This window comes from Nycticebus coucang, chromosome 9 (genome assembly GCF_027406575.1).
Source record: "Nycticebus coucang isolate mNycCou1 chromosome 9, mNycCou1.pri, whole genome shotgun sequence".
Classification (NCBI taxonomy): Eukaryota; Metazoa; Chordata; class Mammalia; order Primates; family Lorisidae; genus Nycticebus; species Nycticebus coucang.
The window spans coordinates 1,821,736-1,843,809 of NC_069788.1; the positions used below are offsets into that span (position 1 = coordinate 1,821,736).

Sequence of the window (22,074 nt, forward strand, 5' to 3'; positions counted from 1 at the left end):
CCTCAGTATCCGTTTAAAACCAAAGTGGCTAGAATTACCTGCCCGCCCTCTGCCAACTGAGACAAGGCCAGGCCAGGAGCCCCGAGGCGCTGCGGAGACGCAGGTAAAGGTCGCGCCTGGTGGGCAGAGAATGACATTTAAAATCGCGCTGCCCATCTGGGCCTGGGCTGCCTTGACAGCCGGGCGTGTCCGCGACGGTGCGGAGAAGGGGGCTGGGCTCAGCCGGGCAGCGCGACGACGCCCTTGCCTTGGCCTTCACTGAGAGAGGAGCTGCAGCAGCCGGGTCCCCAGCGGGGCGCCCGCCCCCGCAACCGGGCGCATCCCGCAGTCCGCCGGCAGGTGCGTGCGGGGCGCGCAGCCGGCGGGCGGGGGGCGGCCGGGCGCCCGCGGAGTGAGACCCGGGTGGGCGTCGGCCTCCCCGCCCCCACCCCGTCTACCCGGCCGTGCGTGCCGGGGATGCGCGCGGCCCCCAGCGCCTTGACGCTCGCGGCCGGGAGGGTGCGGGGCGCTCCGCGGAGGGCTCGCCGGGTTTGTCCGCCGCCGTCACCTGACTCGCCGGAGGAGCCGCGGCGGAGGTGGGGGCGGGGATGGGGACGCAGCGCGGAGCGCCGGGGAGACGCGGCGGCGCTGGCGGAGGCGGCGGGCGGCTGCTGACTCGGGCTGCGCGCGGCGGGCGCCGGGGCCGCGAAGCCGAGGGGGGGGCCCGGCCAGGGCTGAGCGCGGGGCGCCCCGGAGCACCCGGTCCGAGCGCGATCGCACAGCCTGCCCGGCGCAGCTTCCCCGGGAGACCGGGCACCGCTCACCCCGCGCTGGCCGGTGAGTACACGAGGCCGCTCGGCTCCTCCCCGCGCCCGGGGGTGCGCGGGGACCGGCGAGGATAATCCCAGGGCGCGGGGCGAGGCAGCGGCCGCTGACAGCTCGCGGGGGGTGGGCGGGAGCTGGGCTGGGCAGTCAGCCGGGCTCTGCCCCGGGAGGGGCGAGGTTCAGGGAGGCTCGGGCGCTCTGCAGCGCCCCAGGGCGTCCCCTGCGGCGGGGACTGAGGGACGGGCGCGGCGGGGGGCGGGGAGCGGGGTCCGAGCCGGGGACCTCGGCGGGGCCTTGGGGGCGGCGGCGCTGAGGGCCGGGGCGGCGAGGGCAGAATATGGCGCAGCGCGGGGATAATCTCCACCGCGGCGCAGGGAGGATGCGCCCGCCCTGCAGCGGCGCGCAGGGGCGGAGGGAGGCGGCCGGCCGGGTGGCGGTGGCCATCGTCCTGGAAGACTGCGGGCTGCGGGAGAGACACGCAGCACCGGCAGGCGGGGGCGCCCACACCGGGATCGGGCTGCGGGGAAAGTGGTACCCAGGGCGAGGCGGGCCTTCCCCGGCTGGGGGGAGGGGACGAGGGGACAGTGTCACGAAGCCGGGCTCCGTGACTGCCCCGCTCACCGCCAAGACGCCCCGGACGGTCGCACGCGCGGGGCTCGGCGCGCTCCGGCTCCGGGAGGCGGTGCCAGGGCGGGGACCGCTAGGACAGGGCGCCGTGCGGAGCGCAGGCTGCGGTGACAGCGGGCCATGTCCCCTTCTTCCTTTCAGAAGAGGCGGCGGTAGCCGCAGCCGGGGAAGATGTCGGGCCAAACGCTCACCGACCGGATCGCCGCCGCTCAGTACAGCGTGACGGGCTCGGCTGTCGCCAGGGCGGTGTGCAAGGCGACCACGCACGAGGTGATGGGTCCCAAGAAGAAGCACCTGGACTGTAAGCTGCTGTCTGCAGGGGACGTGGGGGGAGGGGGAAGGGCGGTTGCGTCCAGAGCGCGCGGCCTCGGGGCTCCGGGGGTCGGCCAGGCCGAGAGCTTCTCGCCACCGAGGTGTCGCCTCGGGTTACCCAGAAACCTTGTGTTCTGAGTCATGTTTTCCTTCTGCGGACGCCCCAGGTCTTGGCAAGGGAAATGCACTCGGATGGGCGCAGCACAGTGAAACCGTGCGCGCTGGTGGGGCCGTTCTCGCCTCGTTTTTCTTCTTTTTCCATCACCCTCCCCCCTCCAGGTCGGAGGAAATCAGGGTTACAGGGTCAAAACCAGGTAGAAGGCGCGTTCCTGGAAGGTCAAACTTGGCCCTGAGCTGAGCTCTCCCCTAGATGCGTGACAGACCAGACGGCGCTGTGAGCTTGGGTGTGTGTCCTGCGTAGAGAGAGAGGGGAGAGGGGGACACCTGGACAATGGCCATCGCATCTTACTCTTCCTGGCGCGTTTCTCTGTCCCACTCAGGAGATGCTGGACGAGGCGACTGTGCTGTGGTCACAAAATGGATGTACTTTCCCGGCTTTTGAGATGGGGCAGTTTTAGATGAAAACCTTTCATTTGTCATGTTTTTTCATAATTGGCTGTTGGACCGAAAAAGACTTAAGCCTGTGACTCCTGTGTTCGATTCGATTAACGTAGTAAATCTTTGGTTATTGAAGAGTAAACAGAGATTCAGAAAAAGACGCCACCCACTTTGGGGGGTGCGTGGCTAGTGAGCAAGGCCCCCTGCGCGCACCCCGCAGCCGCTGTCCCGCTTTACACCTGGGCCTTCTGTTTCCTTGTGCTGTTGGTGAAGGTCCGTGATGGCCCAGGCATAGCCTTAGCCGTTTCCCCATCTGGCTTTGCGTTTTCTGGGTTTTTTTTGTTTGTGTGTTCTTTGCCTCAGGCCTTCCCCCAACAACTCCCCTGTGTAGCTGAGAAAATGGCACCAGCGTTAGACTGACTCTAGCCCTGTCATCTGTATGAGCAAAGCTTGAGGAAGCTTACAACTGGACATTTGTGCAAGAGTCGTCCATCCTGGTGAACCTGTTCTCACTTGTACCATTGAATGGTTTTTCTCTCTGGAAGCCTGTCTGAGGGGAAGACAACCATTACACCTTTCCTAAGGGAATATTTAACAGTCTTTGTTGACTAAAACATACGCTTTATATGCATGGCGGCATAGGAGAGGCCACCAGGCACAGGGCACCTGACAGAGGTGGAGGTTGTGAATTCACGCCCAGCTCCTTGGCTGCAGTTCTGAATCAGCCATTCCCATCAGTTTCCCACCATGGGAAGGGTGAGTCATGACTGACAGGTGTAAGTCAGTTTAGAACATCCTCATGACAAAAGAGGAATAGGTTATGGATTCACTGCATGCTGATCTCTCTTGAAAGTGATAAATCAGTATATTGCTATGTTTCAGAGAACATTCACATATAAGTATTTCATTAAAACATCGCTCATATAAAGACTGACTTCTCCAGATGTAAATATTTTGTCATCTTAGTCTTTTTTAAGCCTTCAGATTAATATGAGGGTACAGATGATTAGGTTACTGTTTTTCATTTCTAAGGCAAAGTTCAAGTTGTAGTTGGGCCCTTCACCCCAGGGAGTGCTGTGTGCCCTTGTACTGTGAACATTGGTGAGAGTTTACCAATCTCCCCCCTCCTCCCCCCCAACTTGATTATACTTGTAGGTATGTAGTTGTTTTTCCATTGGTTTCATATTATTGTTGAGTATGTTGGATACTTGCTTTTCCATTCTTGTGATACTGTGCTAAGAAGAATGTGCTTCAACTCCATCCAGGTAAATGTAAAAGATGTAAAGTCTCCATCTTTTTGATGGCTGAATAGTATTCCATGGTGTACATATACCACAGTTTGTTAATCCATTCATGGGTTGTTGATGGGCACTTGGGTTGCTTCCATCTCTTGGCAATTGTGAATTGAGCTGTAATAAACATTCTAGTGCAAATGTCCTTGTGATAAAATTATTTTTTTTTCCCTCTGGTAGATACCTATTAATGGGATTATGGGATCAAATGGAAAGTCTATTTAAAATTCTTTGAGGATTCTCCATACTTCTGTGCATAGGGCCTATATTAGTTTATAGTCTTACCAACATAAAAGTGTTCCCTTCTCTCCACATCCACGCTAGCACTTTGGGATTTTGTGATGTAGGCTGTTCTCACTGGGGTTAGGTGATATCTCAGAGTGGTTTTGATTTGCATTTCTATGAGGATTGGGAATGATGAGCATTTTTTCATGTGTTTGTTGGCCATTCATCTGTTTTCAGAGAAATTTCTGGTCAAGTCCCTTGCTCACTTATCAATGGGGTTGTTTGCTCTTACTGATTAATTTGAGTTCTCTGTAGATCCTAGTATCCAGTCCTTTGTCAGATTCTTGGCATGCAAAAATCTTCTCCCATTCTGAAGGCTGTCTGTTTGCTTTAGTTGTTGTGCCCTTGGCTATGCAAAAGCTTTTTAGCTTGAATCATGGCCCATTTACTTATTTTTGTGGTGAACTGGTTAGCCAATGTAGAAGATTGAAACTGGGCCCACAACTTTCACCACTTACAAAGATTGACTCTTGCTGGATAAACTATTTAAATTTAAGACACAAAACAATAAAAATCATAGAAGAAGGTATGGGGGAAATGCTTGATGTTATCAGCCTGGGAAAATAATCTATGAAGAACACCTTTGTCTTTTAGATCTGGAAAAATCTAGGAGGTTTTCCAGCATCTCCAGCATATATTGGGGGGGAGGGGTAATTCCAAAGATGTGGTACATAGGGGAAGATTCCACGTTGAAAGAAAGCAGCTGAAACAGGAACTGGTGTTAAATTATTTATATGAACAGCAGTCGTAAGACCTAGCTATTTATTGAGCAGTTACTATGAGCTAATATTGTTAATCCATCGCCACTTAGTGGGTTCAGGGAGGGCAATAAACTTTCATAGCTTTTACCTACTGTACTGAATTTCCATCTGTGGTTTATTTAGTAATACGTATTTTCTACTGAGAAAGGCACCAAGAAACCATATTAGCTGTGTGGTCTAATCTTGAGGCTCCTGCTGTGCTGTTCATGGCTCCACATGAAACAGCTTCACAACCCACGTGTGCACTGCAGTCTCTGTGACAGTTTAGATCCGAAGATTATAAGAACAGCACTTATGGTTCTGTGATATTTTTTAAGTTGTTAGATTAATGTGGCTCAGAATCTTTATCAAATAAGTATTTAATATAATTTAAAGTACTCATTTAAAAGATTTTTTTTCTGTTTAGATTGATAGGCCAAGAAAATTATTGTTCATTATGGCAATCTGTAAAATGATGCTTAATAGGATATGATTTATGGTATACATTTGAAGAAATGATTTAACATCTAGGGACAGAATTACATATGGTGAAAGGCAGAGATAAAGATGCATTCCTAGTTTTGTTTTTTTTTTTTCTTTTTTTCAATAACAGCCTGTTTCTTGAAGGAAAAACATATTCGGAAAACCATCACCATAGTCAACAGTTATATGTTAAATGTAAAGATATGATAAACCATCATAACTTACATAAGGATTATATGTGTTATAGCACTTTTGGATTATGTAAAACTTTTGCTCTATAATCTACCCTGCTATAATAATGTTGCCCTTTGCACCTGACATTTGTTTGACATGAATTTTTCTGTACATGCTTGCCAGCTTCCTCATGGAACTTCTGACCCCTGCTCCATAGTGTGTAAAAGCATCTACATGCTTTCACCTTCTTGTTATAGCTGTTTTATATTTCAGTGGATTTTCCTTTTCTGTTTTCTTGTTTTTGGCCCACAGGACAGTCCAAGTCAAAGCAAAAAGATCCAGCAGGGCACCCAATGCTGTGTCAAAGTTAAATGAAAAAAACAGAGTTGGCCAAAGTAACACCTGCAGGGGGAAATTTGGAAAGTTTTTTTAGCTCTGGTATGAGATAATTTTCAGCTAATAGGGCTTATGAAGGATTTCCATGTATGCCACATTATTAAAGTATCCTATTTAAGATAATCAAAATTCAAACTCAGACATTACCATTAACATCAAAACAAACCTTATGAAAATCCAAGTTGGTTATCAGTAATCCCATTTCTCCCCATATTAAATTTCTTCGGGAGGTCTAATAGTGTCTTATCCTGCTTAAAAAAACCAGTGTTTCAAGCTCTAAATCTCATGTTTGAGAAATATTGGAATTTTTCTAATGATTCTGTTCCTCCCGAATTAAGGAAATATGCTATTTTTGATAAGACTATCTGGTAAAGATAGGAGATATGGAATGTGTTTTGATTCAAGATAAATATGTCAAATTACTATAAAATTCCTGCTGCTTTAACTTTATTCATAAAATATTTTTTTAAAGTAAGAAAAGTTGTAAATAAAAATAGAATTAAAAATGTCATCCTAAAACTTAGTTTGATTTACACACATTGGCTCAGTAAATATGTAAACTATATTTTGATTTGTTGAAATGCTATTTGCACAATAATTCAGTGGTTACCAAATTTGTGATAACTTAATAGGTCTTTAGGACTAAAAGATCCAAAAGCAGGCAAATCTTATTGAATAAAATTAAGTGGAACAATGTATGAAAAATTACTGAACCCCATGGGATAACGTTCAATATGAGAACTATGCTACTGTAAATATGTTTTACTTTGATTCCAGTTGTTCTCGTTTAACAATTTGTTATTGTCTAAACACACCCTCTTGTTTTTCCATACCAGGACTTACTCCCTTTCTGCCTCTTGATTTTTCCAGAAGATCCAGCCCCAGTGTGCAGATGGTTTAGAACAAACTACATTGTTTCTTAGGCTGTCAAGAAGAGATAAGGGAAATATACTTCTGAAAAGCATTTAATCTGATTATCATTCGTAGCATAAATCTGTAGATGGGTCCTGGGACCACAGTGTCTGAAAAAGGGGAGATGAGACATCTCATGGGTTCAAGGCTGGCAGGAACTGGGAGGAGGAGGGCAGTGTAGTAGGAGGGAGGGAGCTTCGGAATGACTTAAAGGCGATTAAACAGAACTGATACCAGCTAGCGGAAGAACAAGGATTTTTGTGGCATCTTTTTACTTTCTGATTTTCGGGGGAATCTTTTTAATGGAATAATATTAAATATGTTTGGGTAACATTAGACTGTTTTCCCTTCCTGAAGTCAATTTGTCTAGCACATAATTTTGTAGAACTAGTATTACATTGGCAACTCAAATTGATTTTTGAAAAATTGTGATTTAAAAATTTTGTATATGGAAAAATATATAAAAATTATATAGTTAGGAAAATTCAGATCGTAATTGCACTATTAGTTTGCAGCATTTTAGATTAAAACTTAGATTTCTGATGTGTTGCCCCAGCAGCCTTAATGTTTAATAAATGGCAGCTGAAGACTCATCTGTAATTTAATCTGTGCACTTAGTTGCCATGGATCTCGCTCTTAGCTTTTCACAGACATCCTTTAAATGTCTTACCGCCCCTTTTCAAATTGATTGCACCTGGGTTGGGCTGTTGTTCAGAGCTTATCTTGGGTCTGATGACTTGGTGGAGATGGTCAGAAGTGACACGTAGCCCTATTCCCTGAAGGCTGGGGCGCTTCTTTACTGAGTTGTGTTTTGGGTGCTTCAACTCCTGAGCCAGCACACACTGAGAGAACCTTCCAACATAATCAGGGCACATTTAAATAATTTGAAAATCTGTATTTCTTGCTATTAAAAATACTTATTCTCAGTTTTATTTCTTTTGTGAATTCCTTTCTCGTTTTAGAGAAATGTGTTGTTTGCTTGTGAAGGGAAATGTTGGCTGTTTTTCCTCAGGCACTTATGTAATGTAGGAGTTGCTCCAAGCTTTTCTTTCACATAAAGGGGAGAATAGTTGAACGACATACCCAGAGTCATCCGCACAGTGAACCATCAGTAAGAAATGGCCGAGTCTTCCTCGGCGCAGTTGAGTGGAGGAAGAATCTGGGGAGGAATTGCCTCCTACATCCCACAGTCTCCCTGTAGCTGCTTTGTGCCATCTCTTCGTGGGTCCCAGGTGTGAGCGTCTGGCACTGCTCGCTCACACACACACCACTTCCCAAGCTTGTGTACAAAAGCTGCCTTTGTTAAGCACCTCTGTGCAGGCCCTGGTGTCTTTTGAAGGATTTTGTGACAAGTCCTTCCTGGCCACCCCGCAGAGAGAGAAGGTAGATCATTGCTGGCTTTGTGTGGTTTTGCTTTTTGGTCCAATCATTTGGTTACTCTCCTAGGAGTAGCATGTTCCTTCCCACATGAGTTACTCTCTGTCATCTGTAGCAGCCCGTACAGCCTCTGGCTGGGAGGAGAGAGAGTTATAAGAAATACCTGTATAGCTCAGTAATGGAACACCTTGGTGGAAAGGGCATGGAGAGGGATTTAGCGCTCCTAACAAGCATGAGAGCTCGCGAGATGAGAGCAGTCTCTACACCTGTGGTGTTGAAAGGCACGAGATCAGCCTTATATTAGGCCGGAGGAGAAGGAGTCGGGAGCGTGCACATTCTATCACCGGCCCGCTTGCTCTGACTCCGTCTCCTCTCCAGCCTGCAGAACGCAAGCACGGCATCTTTCTGCTGAAAATTACCAAGCTCTGCTAAAGACTAAGCTCTATCTTGCTAAGAAGACTGCTGTACTCTCTCTAAGATACTCTCTCTCTCTCCAGCGAAAGTACATAGCCCTCAGGCACCTAACAGACCTGAGCAAGGTAACTTAGCAGTCCACATCCGGAACCTAGTTAAGCCAGGCCGAGACCTGGCCAGTCCTGGGCCCTGACAGTCATCCTTACTTTAACCTCTTCTCCATCTTTCTTATAAGCATTTTCAAGTGTCTTATCTTAGAACAAACCACCCACATACCATGGATTCTGTGAGCTCTTCTCTCGGTCAGCTGGTAAGCCTTTGCTTTCCTTTTTCACAGCCAAGCTTCCCAAAACAGTGATGAAAATGTGTCAAATGGTCTGTGAAGTGCGTGTATGATGCCCCATGATTATATCAATGTATACAGTTATGATTTAATAAAAAAATAAAAAAAAACAGTGTTAACTCACCAATCCAAAGAAGACAGACACTCTCTACCTGTCTTTAGATGTCCTGCGTCTTTGATTAGTTTTTCATTCACGAAATACTAGAATTACTCTTGGGTGCCAGGGATTGCTCACTCAGTTGCCCACATCACTAGCCTGAGAGTTAACTCTCATCTCCTAAATCTAACGGGTGATCAGATATTTAAAAACTCATGGAAATCTTCTGCCGTGGTTTACATTGGCAATAAGCCTTATCCATAAAATAAAGATTCATAACAGTACCTACCTCACTTGTGGTGAGAAATAAGTGAGATGACGCATACAAAATACCCAGCCCAGTGTTTGCCGGGCAGACTCACAGGAAGGGTCAGTGACCACCACCGCTGCTGTGTTACCTGTTCCGGATACTTCTGCTGCTGCTCCTATGGGCCCATCACTGCTGCCGTCATTGTAACAATTACACACACTCTCTTAGTGATTTGGCCATACTTTTCCTTGCTTGTTTTTGCCTTTTCTTTTAATTGTGTCAGGTTTTACTTTAATTCCAACTTTTCTTGGCTACGATTTGGAACTTACATGTACCATGACTACCCTTTTAGTGATTACCCTTAAAAACTTAATATGTATCAAGTCTAAAAAAGATCCATATCTCTTTTTTCTTCTCAAAGAAAAGAAATTTAGAAACTTTTAACTCCAGTCCCCCACTTCTTTTTTTTTTTTTTTCTTTTAGAGACAGACTCTCACTCTATCACCCTTGGTAGAGTGCTGTGGCATCACAGCTCACAGCAACCTCCAGCTCCTGGGCTTAGGCGATTCTCTTGCCTCAGCCTCCTGAGTAGCTGAGATTACAGGTGCCTGCCACAATGCCTGGCTATTTTTTTGTTGCAGTTTGGCCAGGCAGGTTCAAACCCACCGCCCTCGGTATATGGGGCCAGCGCCTTACCCACTGAGCCACAGGCGCTGGCCAGTCCCCTACTTCTGACTTATACACTATTATTGTTCAGGGTTTCAGTTCCTGAAGAGATTTATTTTATTCATGATTTTGAAGGATAGCCTATCTGCATATGAAATTCTTGACTGACAATCATTTTCTTCTTGAAGATAAGATTTCATTCATTTGGTGTCCACTGTTGCTCTTAATGATTTATCCATCACCTCCTGGCCTTTAGGTATTTCCTTTCTTTTGTGGCAGCTCTAAGAATCTTCCGTTTGTCTTTTCCTGCTGTGGTGTTTGTGTGTCTAGACATGGCTCTCCTTTTGTTTACCCTATTTGGGACTTGTTGGGTTTCCTGAACCTGAGAATTCATGTCTTTCATCAGTTGAAACATTCTCAGCCTTTCAATTACTCATTATTGCCTACACCAATCATCTTTCTTTCTCTGTCCTCCCAGCGTGGTTAGACACATGTCAGACTTCACCACGTCCTTACGCCTCTGAACACACTTCCGTGGTCTCTGATAGCTGCTTTTCTCTTCTGCCCTGGTTTTTTCTCGGGCATCTTCTACCTCTTTCTAAGTTGTGTCTTGTCTGTTTTTTCACATTCTTAGTTTTTAATTTTATTCATTTATATTTTTCATTTCTGAGGTTTTTGAAATTTGCCTTTTTTTGATAACTTACATTTCTTGCTCATGTTTTGAGTTCCTTTCTCATTTCTTTACCATTTTAAACGTTAACTAATTTTATATGCTGCGTCTCACAGATTCAGTATGTGAAACGCTGTTTCTGCTGTTTTTGCCTGACCCTCCATCGCGATGTTTCCTCGTGTTTTTTGTAATTTTAGACTCTGAGTCATGTTGGCCAGGACTTTGTCTGTGTGAATCCTGGAAAGCTGAGGGTCCCTGGTGTTCGCCTCAGACGGGCCCCACAGATGCCGCCAGGTGACTTTCTTCTTGGCCCTTCCCCACTAGGGCAGGTTCAGGGCCATAATCTTTGCCCAAAACATGAAAATCTAGAAAGCTCAGAAAAACAAAATTCTTCTTGTAAATCATTTGGCGCCTACAGTTGACCTGATGCAGTGTTTATACCACTTGCCATGAAGGTCCGTCTGTTGAGCTGCAGAGATATAGTCACATTATGGCGGCAGTTCCTATTACACTGAAGTATTACTTAATACACGGCGTGGACATCCTCGTACCTTGGTGAAAAGTCGTGAATTCTGAAATGTACATGGTCCTAAAGTTCTTAGTCTTAGATACTGGCAGGTGCATCCATAGTATAAATTTGGAGTTTGAATCACAAACTCCAACAAAGGGAAAGAAAGCAATGGTTACAAATGCCCTGGGATCTCTGCCCCCAAACCCTACCCCAGCTATCAAGAATTTAGATTGAATAAGACACATTTTTCTGATGTCTCTTATTGCTAGAAGGTATTCATTTTTGTTCAGTTTCCATCTTAATTTTACTAAGAGAGTAACACTTTGAGGACCTCAGCTTTATGTGGGGTCTTAGTCTCAACTGGCCCCTTGTTTAATGCCAAAGGCTTTGTCTCCTGTTTTCCACAGGACTATTAAATCTGAGCCTCTAGGCCACACAGATTTAACACCTGCCTGCAGGCCACTTTTCTCTTGTGTATTAACTTATTGTGTGGCTTGCTGCTTTTTTATTTTTTTTTATTTTTTTATTTTTTTGCCCTTGGGATTGCTTTTATTTTCTTGTGAATTCAGCCAGATGAGTGGAATGGCATTTATCTGGGTTATCAGGTTTTTTCCTTGAAGGTTCACCTGTATACTGGGATGGAACAGCCTGGTTTCTGCCCTTTGCTCTGCCTTCACATATACAGATGTGCCCCCACAGCTCGCTCCTGTGCTACTTTGCCGCGGACCGCCGGTCGATGGGCTTTAGTCCGAGGGTGTTCAGGGTGAACGGTACAGGTTGGTTGAAAAGGTCGACGTAGGATGAAATGACAAATTGCCACACACCACGAGTGATGAAGAAAGCAGCTGTAAATTTTATTGAGTTCAGAAGTTGGTATTTATACATTTTCTTTCCAAGGTTCAAACAATGTAATCGTTATTTTGCTTATGCTTGTAAATTATTTTTGTGTCTGCATATGTGGTTTATCATGCATTACATGTTTTCAAGGTTTTTGTTTTGGGGAGGTGGGTTTATCTTTTCAAGGTTTTTGCTCTAGGGAGGTGGTTTATTCAGTAACACCTGGTTACTTCCCCTTATCTAGGAATGTCAAGGCTTGTGACTTCTCTTAGTTCTGTAATTGGTCTCAGTTTCTTATAATTTCTTTTAAAAATAGCTGAACATATTCTTTTACGTATAATGCTTGACTACTTCTATATATATTTTTTATATATTTTTATTCTCATTAGTAACTATGTTTTGATTTATAATTAAAACATTAAACTACTCTATTGATTTGTATTACATATGAAACTTAGTGAAGTAGGATGTTTTTCTAAGTAAAGTTTTACTGTAGATGGTGATAGTGTATGTCATGTTGGAACATCTTGTTTGCTGTGCCTGCATTGTCTCAATGCACTGTCTCAATTCACTGACATTTGATGATAGGAACGTGCTCCTGCATCAATTCCCTGGAGACATTGAGTCTCCACTGACTATGTTTGATTATGGATTAGTAAGTCATTATGTTTATTCTTAGTTTCTTAAAACAAGCAGGCATTCAACTCGACAAACAGGTTTCAGAGCAAAGGTTTCTTAGGCTTTTATGTCGCACCTCGTGAGTCATTACGTTCAAACAAAGGCATGCTAGGCAACTTATGCGCTGCTGTCGCAAACCAGGGGTGCTGGGGGTTTCGCTCCGGGGAGCACATACCACCTACTCACGCATTTTATAATGCGGACAGCGCCACTTCACCGCGGCTTGATGCCGGGGGTGCGGCACTACTTAAAATTCTTAGACTCACTGCACTCGGCAGGACTTCTGGGCCTTCGCGCTTGCTGTTTCTATATCTTAACATATTTAAAACCCCACGTCTAAACTCCAGGTGTAGGCCTTCTCCCTAGTGCAGACCAACCACCTGTGCGTGGTTCTCTATCCTGGGACTCAGCCCGGTGGGGAGACCGTGTGGTTTTTCCTCCCTCTGGTCACCAGTTCTGCAGCTGCCTCATCCCTGACTCCAGACATCACACAGGGCATCACGTTTAGGTAAATATTTGCTGGATTATTTTTTAAATTTCACTTTATATTTCCCAAATGTTGGACACTTTTTAGTTATAAATTTCTATTTACAAATTTTACTTTTACCTGCTAACCTTAAGAGAGGGGGTTAACCTGGTCTGTTTTCTCAAACACAAAAGAAATGTAATATTGGAGGAAAACAAACAGAAGACATTGAATTGCTTAATGTACATCCTTAATGTATTTCCTGACATCCTCTCAACACTTATATCCTCGTGACATGATAAAATTTTAATTTGCAGAAAATTTCATGCATGACCTTGATGTGAAGAGTTAGAACATGAGCAAGTTGGTAAATTGGAAAAAACGTTGTATTTTCAGCTTTCAGGGTCAAGACTTTCAACAGCTTACTTAGCATAATCCCATTATTTATTCATTTAACACATATTTGGATATTTTCCAAGTGCCAGGAATTGTTTCAGGAGGCAGAGAAAGTACAGTGAACAAAATCCACACAACCACCACACCAGAGACCCTGAGAGCTAGTAGGGGACACAGAAAATGAAGGAAATAAAAAAAAAAAAAAAAGAAAATGAAGGAAATCATTACATGGGATTCGAAAGGAATTAAGTTTTAAGCGGGGAGGTGCAGGGAGAGAGGTAAGGCTACAGCAGAGGTGCCCTGGCAGGGAAGGTGACAGTTACCCCGACCTGAGGAATAAGCAGGATTATGTAGCCAGGTGTGGACGGCACCCCGGCAGACTGCCTGGGAAGGGGCTACAGAGAGCAGGGCACGTCTTGGGAGTATAAGAAAATTGTGAGTTTCTGGGGTGCTGAGTTTAGGAGGGCAGAGAATATTAAGAGAAGACACATGAGTTGTAGACAACCCTAAATCTTGAGGGTCTTTAGGCTGGAGACAATCTTAGAAATTGTGCAGCCTCTTCATTTTTATAGATGGGGAAGCTGAGTTCCCAAGGGGCAAAATCACAGGTTGTATATGTGTGAATACTGAATAATTCTTATCTATGGTCTTGAGTAGACGTCTTTGCTTTGTTTACCTAGTTCTGATTGCTCAATCTACTCCAGAAAAATCTCACTGGTAAACTGGTTAATGTCAAAGTGTACAGCTTACAGACAATTCAACTTATAGCTAACAAGTCAGGCCATGGCATAATATGGTTTTGTTGTGTATTTTCCCCCGACCCATCAAGGTTGCCCTGTGTCCGTCATTTCTGGCCCCTTCATGAAGCATTTGACGTGTAAACAAGGCATTCTGGTTTTGGCTGCCCTCGGGTGAGCATGAGTGTCCCAGCAGGTGCACCTCTCTGGGAGGCGGGTTTGAGGCTGACTAGTGAGTGGGCTGGGCAGATGTTCGGCTGCTGCCCCACCTCACTCGCTTGTGGTTCTTGTTCTTTTTTCCCACAATAATTGTCACCATGGTTCCAAATGAGTCATGTAATTTTTAGCTACATCTGATTGCGTTTGTGAGGAAACTGTGCTAGAGTAATGTTACTGTGCCAGTGATCTGTTCCACGTATACATGTATGTACACATGTACACGTGTGTACCACCCACACAGACGCACATGCACACACGGAATAGAGACTTGACTTTGATCTTCATTGTAGATTGTAGCAATCATTTCATGGACGAGTGCTGTGAAGTAAGAAAGAAGTGTTTCTTCAGTTTAGCTCAGCATTGCTTTCCCAGGTGGAAAACTAGTATGCATCGAGCTCTCATTTGCTGGGGTATAAATATTTCACAAGGAGGATCTGTAGTATCAGCCAAAACCCTAGAAAATCCTTGGACCAATCAATTTGACTTCTATAGATTTATCATAGATAAATCATTGGAAAAAATATTTTGCTTCTAAAAAATAGTTTGTTGCATCCATGTGTTTAAAGGAATACAAAACTGAATATACCTAAAAACTTTATTTAAAATGATGATTTTCAAAAAAAAAAAAAGAATCAGGAAAGAAAATCAGCACTTGTACACAAGGGGTAGAATTCTATAAATCTGGGTTGTGAGGGTAAACAATAGCACGAAACAAATAAAACATCATAAAATGAGCAAAAAAAAAAGATTAAAAAAAGAATGTATGGTGTATGTCACACTTTATGGACGCAAGACATGATTGCAAGAGGGACTTTACCTAACAATTGCAATCAGTGTAACCTGGCTTATTGTACCCTCAATGAATCCCCAACAATAAAAAAAAAAAGAAAATAAGAAAACTTAAAAAAATAAAAAATAAATAAAAAGAATGTAAAAATAAAATAAAATGATGATTTTCCAAATAGTGAAGTACTTAGCGCCTTGAAAGTTGAGGTTTTCAAAGGGGAAAGACAATTTATGAAGAATGACCCAGCTTCATTTTATAAAGTTTATACTTGCCTGTAATACATATTTTGGAAGAATGTGTGCCAAAGTGTTATGTGGGACTTGAGGATTTTTTTTCTACTTTATACCCATATTAGTCGTGACTGATGTGGTTTCAGGTTATAGGAATATAGATTAAACTAGTTTGGGTACAAAGAAGGACATTTTGGCCCTTGTAACTAATAAGAGGAGAGGGCAGAGAGGAAGCTGGACCTCCCCAGGAGCTGCTCAGCCTTCTCCCCGCACCACCTCCTCTTTCGGTTTCACACTGTCTGTGGCCTCACTCCAGTACAGGAGCAGCCGGGAGGTGAAGTCAACCTCTGTGTCCAGGAGCAGAAAATGGGTGTGAACACACAGCCCTGACTCTGCCATGCATGTAGAAAAAGAAACTGGGTTATGTTTTGTCACCTGTCTCTTCAAAACAGTCCTTTTGTGTCACTGAGCTCTCCGGAGATCTCACTGCTCTGGTAGTATGATCATTAATACCTAGCAGTAAGTTGGGTGCTGTTACTGTTTTTTTTCAGTGAGGCCAGATGATTCTGGAAATAGATGACTAATGACTAGCAGAAGGACTCCTGTATATTCCTCTATCCTTGGCAAACACTGCAGATTAATCCTGGCACTCTTTTCTGTAAAGCTTTGATTTGACCTCAGAGTTCATCCATATGCATGCCAAGATTGCCACCGTCAGTCACATGTCACACTTACGATGATGCAACTTACCAGCCCTAGTCTAAGCAATTTATCCTTGCTCGATATGGAGGCAGGCCACTCACCGGATTTACATAGACACCCAGTACTGGCATTTAGCATAGAAGGTTTCAAGCCTGGGATCCACCTGCCAGTGGCCTCACTTTTATAAGCTGGTAATTCAGTGACTGGGTGGTTGGGTTCTGGGAGAAATTCCTCCCTGGCTGCTCGATAGCAAAAGGTGCTGGTTCCTGATTTTATATTTTGTATCAGTAAAGACAATTATTAGACAGGAAAGGGGTGTTTTGAATTATGCATTTAAAATTTAAACTTTATAGGCATTAAGTCTGATATTAATCAATAGCTTTAAAACATGAGTAATGCAAAGCATATTTGATTTTAAGTACCCAGAGATTTTCTTTGAGTTACTGCAGTACATGCAAGGATATAGTTTCTTTTTCAATTCAGATGATTCTTGATTCAGCTGTTTGATGTACATAATGCATTAGCAGTCACTCTTTTCCCATAAGATTTAAGTGAAGAAAAAATAAAGGTGCTCTCTAGGGCGAAAGAGAGGCTGGTGTGAGCAGTCCCGTCACCCTTACAGCTCTCTGAGGTCATGATCTTCCCCACCATAAACAGAGGAGCCAGACAAGGCCCATGGAGCCGAGGAACTCATCCAAGGCCCCACAGCTAATGGGGGGTCCTAATGGAGGAAAAGGGAGCTTTTCTTTTGCATCATGATTTTTGCATGTTGTCTGCCTCCCAGGTCACAAGAAGGAATAATCCATAACAAAACTAAGAACCGTCAAAATACCATGTGATGGGTAAAAAGTGGAGTGAGTTCCAAAGGTGGAACTAGTTATTTGGATGGATTAATCCCCCCTGCAGAAGGCTGCATCTGTGGCTAATGGAAAAAAGTGGTGGTGGGGTGGTGGGGGGTTCACATGATAATTTTTGAGCCAGTCCTACCCCCGCCCAGTTTTGCCCTTTGATGATTTGTTGCTGAGGCATTTATGTTAACACATCTGTTTACTGAGGCCCTGGGGAGGTGGTGGGCACCGCAGTGCCAGCCCTGACTCAGGGTCGGAGACCGAGTGTAACGCTGGGCTCTGCTCTTTGCTGGAGTCCCGGCCACAGTCATTTCTTTGGGGCTCAATCTCCTCTCCTGTGAGGCATCAGAGGGCGTGAAAGTGTTTCAGCGAGTCCGTGTGTTTAAAACAGTGTGACAGCCACCACAGACATCAACCCTGAATTACTCTACAGTTATCGTTATTAGAGAAAAAAGCCTTCTGGCCCCAGTGGTTACCTTCCTAGGGATCTTCCGGGTTCATACCTTTATTAGTATAGATTACTGAGACTTCATGCTATACTTTTATACTTAGTACTCTCTAGATATTATTAATATTTTAAGCTTTTCAAATATTGAGATTTTTAGTAAAGGACAGCCATTGCTGCTTTAAGAAAATAATGGTGGTTGACCCCTGAAGGGCTTAAGATACACAGAAGCCAGGAAGCTGAAATACGTGGGGTGACTTCATTGTCAGGCTGGGTTCTTTGTGTGACCGTTTTCTGCTGTTTTCAGGTGACAACTGAAGATGTGAGCGCAAACGGGGAGACACTACATAATACCGTGTGGCCTTAGGCACTAATCAGTTCCCCATGGGGAAAGATTTATAGAATATTTAGAAAAAATTGACCTAATGGGGAAGTTAATTAAAAAGTGATGGTCACTAGTTATGAATCTCAATTTACATTGTATTGTACTAATAGTGAAATATAGTTGGACTCTGACAATTTTTAGTACTATCAAAAAAGTGAACAAAGCTGAGTAGAAATGTAACAAATTGTAGCTGACTCGTCATCCTAAGGTCACTGATGTCCATGGTTTGGATTAGTGGACAGTTGCATCATTTTAAAATTTACACATAAGAATGCATTCTTACATGGGCCAACAGTAAGCTGTGTAGTTGTGGTTAAGGATTTGTAAACTAATTGACCAGGTATAATGTAATTTAGGGAGGTGATAATTCACAGAGCTTGTCAAAATCTCAAGTAGGTCATAATGATAAGCTAGTTTATTTTTGAACTTTTTTGTGTTGTTATGTAGATTTTCTTTTCTTTCTTTTTTTTTTTTTTTTTGTGGTTTTTGGCCAGGGCTGGGTTTGAACCCGCCACTTCTGGCATATGGGACCGGTGCCCTACTCCTTGAGCCACAGGCGCCACCCTAGATTTTCTAATTGGTACACTATCCAGCCTCTATTTAAAGGTATGAAAAGGGCAGGTTTCTGCCTTGACTTGGAAGTGCCATTTTGAATTAAACTTTTAATCTCAAAAACCCAAGGATTAATTATCCACTGAGCATTAGAGTTGAAATGCATAAGAAATTGAATTTTAGGGAGGCGCCTGTGGCTCAGTGAGTAGAGCGCTGGCCCCATATACCAAGGGTGGCAAGTTCAAACCCGGCCCCGGCCAAACTGCAACAAAAGATAGCCGGGCGTTGTGGTGGGCGCCCGTAGTCCCAGCTACTCGGGAGGCTGAGGCAAGAGAATCACCTAAGCCCAAGAGCTGGAGGTTGCTGTGAGCTGTGATATCATGGCACTCTACTGAGGGCAACAAAGTGAGACTCTGTCTCAAAACAAAAAACAACAACAACAACAACAAAAAAAAAACCCAAGAAATTGAATTTTAGCAATTTGTGTATCACAGTGTGATTATGTCTGTATAAAATCTTGGTTATTTTATTTAAAATAGTGTTATAGTTTAAATAATTTTCTTTATATTGTATGAAAGGTCTCAGAAATATTAATGCCTTTCTCGTGCTGATTTAGTAATTAATTTTACACTGCTAGTTGATAATAGAACCAAACTAATATGTACATACCACCCATCTCATTTTTATTATATGTCCATCACAGAAGAGGTAAAAGTTGGGATGTTAGGGCATAAGATGGACAGGCAGAAATTGCTCATTATAAGACTGACTTGTCTTTCTTGAGCTGAAGATTTACTATTCCTGTTTCAAAACTTATTCCTGTGGAAATGCATAATATTTTAGTGCTGTTAGACTTCTCTTTCCCAAGAGGTATATCAGGCAATATGGATATAACCAGACAGACAGACACTTATTCAGCGTATCTGTTACTTTAGCAGAAAGCTGAGTATTTTATTACTGAAGTCTAACTGAGCTGCACTGTGCTTTCTTAGGCCTACAACCTCCTTCCACAAGTGCTTCCTGATTTTGAGATCTCAAAATTATATTCTATTCTCTTTTGAGTTATATGGTCTTTTAAAAAGTTGTGCTAACGGAGAGAGACTTGAGAAATTCGCCTCATCTGTTTTGGAGCCTCCTCTTATCCATTACTATGAATCCCTTTCCATTTAAGTTTCTGCCACCCACATACTCCCTAGTTCTTATTTATTTGGGGTGGGAAAGAGATTGGTGGATTACTTATCATTATCATACAGTTTTAAAAGAAAAAAAACGTAAATATGAACTCACCTGGTGATTTTATTATCTATTTTAAGTTATGTAAAATAAAGTGTTTTTGTTTATTTTTGTTTTCATTTTTTTGAGTGTGACACTTGAAGCGAAATCTCCAGGGTGCAGTCCAGGCTTCCTCTTGCAGGTCTCACAGTGGAAAATGGTTTCTCTCCTTCCACCGTTCTCATTTCTTCTGCTGCAAACCATCTTGGGTTGAGCTTTCTTTTTTTTTTTTTTTTTGTAGAGACAGAGTCTCACCCTATGGCCCTCGGTAGAGTGCCGTAGCCTCACACAGCTCACAGCAACCTCCAACTCCTGGGCTTCGGCGATTCTCCTGCCTCAGCCTCCTGAGCAGCTGGGACCACAGGCGCCCAGCTATTTTTTGGTTGCAGTTTGGCCGGGGCTGGGTTTGAACCCGCCACCCTCGGTATACGGGGCCGGCGCCCTACCGACTGAGCCACAGGTGCCGCCCGGGTTGAGCTTTCTTCATACAATGCTCATCCTCCCGTGTAGCCTTTCCTCAGCGTCAGAAGGTGAGGGTCTTCCCGTCTTCCTTAAATTCCTGTGCCTCACAATGCTCACAAGCTGAGCGATGCGATTTCTCCTGTGAGAGAGGTGTGTCTGCACTTTCTCTCCACTCTCCTTCTTGTCTCATGAGTAAAGGATGTAACTGTCACAACTGCAACTCCCACCAGCCACAAGAATAATTTTTCTACCCTCTGTAAGACCTCCTTGTAAATCTGTAACATGCACAGTACTGATCAGCTCTGTCTGCTCGTCCCATAAACTTTGTGTATTCTAAAATAACTGTCAGTGTTTCACAGTGAACAGGCTGTTTCTTCCTATAACCAGTGATCAGTGTGTTTGAGGGTCAAAGTACGTACCCAACATTGTCACTCACCTCTTGTCATAGAAAGACAGGCACAAGAAAACATGGTGGACGTCTCCAGACATGGAGCAGAACAGGAAAATCATTGTGTCGGCCAAGGTCCTGTTTGAGAACAGGTTTGTTTACCATAGTAGTGTTACGGAGTACTTCTTAAAAATTTTTTCAAATACTCAAGTTACTGCTTTTGTACCATAATCATTAGGAAAACCAACACTAGGATGCTGCCTTCTACCCTTGTGTTTAAGGAAACTTACTCAAGAGTATTCAGTCCCCACAACTAGTGACCATCTCTTTTTAATTATCTTCCCCATTGTATATCAAAAATGCAAAGAAGATCTTTACTGACGATTCCGAGATAGGTCACAGTAGGAAGAAATTATTAAGGTTAGTAAAAATGTTTTAATATATAAAATGTGAATAAAGTAAATTATGAGGAATGGAGAGAAAAGGAAAAGGAAAAAGATGAAGGTAATTATGGTAATCTATGTAAGATAAAATTTTATGTCCTGAAAAGTACAGAGTTAAATGTCAAAACAGAATATGTGAGATGGAAAAGAAAGATGTGACAGCTGATATGGAGAAATAGGAGGTTTGGAGACAAATATTTGACATAGATTAGTAGGAAATTAAGTATATAATAATTATATTCATAATTTTTGAGGAATGATGTCAAATATTTAATGAATTATTTTCTAAATGTGTGACCTCATTCTTTTCCTTACTGATTTATCTTTTTATCTTTGCACTTGAGTTACAGAGTGAAGGAAGCCCCCTCGTCCTGAATTTTTTTTTTTTTTTTTTTGAGACAGAGTCTCACTGTGTCACCCTGGGTAGACTGCCCTGGCATCATAGCTAACAGCAATCTCAAACTCTTAGGCTCAAAGCAATTCTCCTGCCTCAGTCTCCTGGTAGCTGGGACTACAGGGGCCAGTCACAACGCCCAGCTATTTTCTAGAGATGGGATCTTGCTTTCACTCAGCCTGGTCTCGAACGCCTGAGCTCAGGCAATCCACCCGCCTCAGCCTCCCAGAGTGCTGGGATTATAGGCGCGAGCCACTGTGCCTGGCCACCTCCTCCTGAAAGTGACTTGATTTTTACTAGCTTTTAAAAATATTTACCTGAAAATTATTTTAAAGTTTCTATTCTTAGGGATCATTTTATATGTTTTGTCTAGTAATCTACCATTTCTTACCATTCTTTGTATGAGTAGCATGTATCAAATCTCATTGAATTGCTGTAGTCAACAGTTTTTATTGCAGGCCATAGTATATTATTCTAGGTGTTGGTTTTCTTGCTTTTATGGTTTTATAATTTGGTAGGAGAGCAAAAACAGAATTTTTAATTTCAAGGTATTAATTGGGTGATCGTTTGAAAGCTGTGCAGTTACTCACAGGTGTGTTATAAAGACCTCAGTACATTCCAGCATAAAGAGAGGGGGCAGTCCAGGCCCCACAATTGCTGCTCCATCACCATCCTATTGGACCTGCCAGCAGCCTCCCCTGGGTGGTCCCAAATGTCTTTGCTCCCCCGAGCGGCACTTTAGATCATCAGGCTCAGTGCACAGAGGGACTCCAGTGCCCCTCCCACCTGGTGAGATGCTCAGGGGACACAGAAAGGACACAGCAGCCACTCAGAGCCCTCGGGGCAGCTGTGTAACAAACCAGTAATTACATGCTGTTCCGAGTGTGTGGCATCATAGCTAACAGCAATTATGGACTTCTGT

General features: G+C 43.8%; 1 protein-coding gene across 6 annotated transcripts in view; it reads left to right on the forward strand.

The window, feature by feature from the left end:
* The first annotated feature begins 218 nt into the window (after positions 1-218).
* SNAP91 (synaptosome associated protein 91) overlaps positions 219-22,074 on the forward strand; it is a 177,004-nt gene continuing 155,148 nt past the window's right edge. For 2 of the 6 annotated variants that reach the window (XM_053602335.1, XM_053602339.1), the window contains exons 1-2: positions 574-816; positions 1,573-1,732. In XM_053602335.1, coding sequence (XP_053458310.1) covers positions 1,603-1,732 — 130 coding nt within the window. In that variant the 5' untranslated portion in view covers positions 574-816; positions 1,573-1,602. Of the gene's footprint in view, positions 340-554; positions 817-1,572; positions 1,733-22,074 lie in introns of those variants that run through there. The other 4 variants (XM_053602336.1, XM_053602340.1, XM_053602337.1 and 1 more) reach the window with 4 other exon arrangements.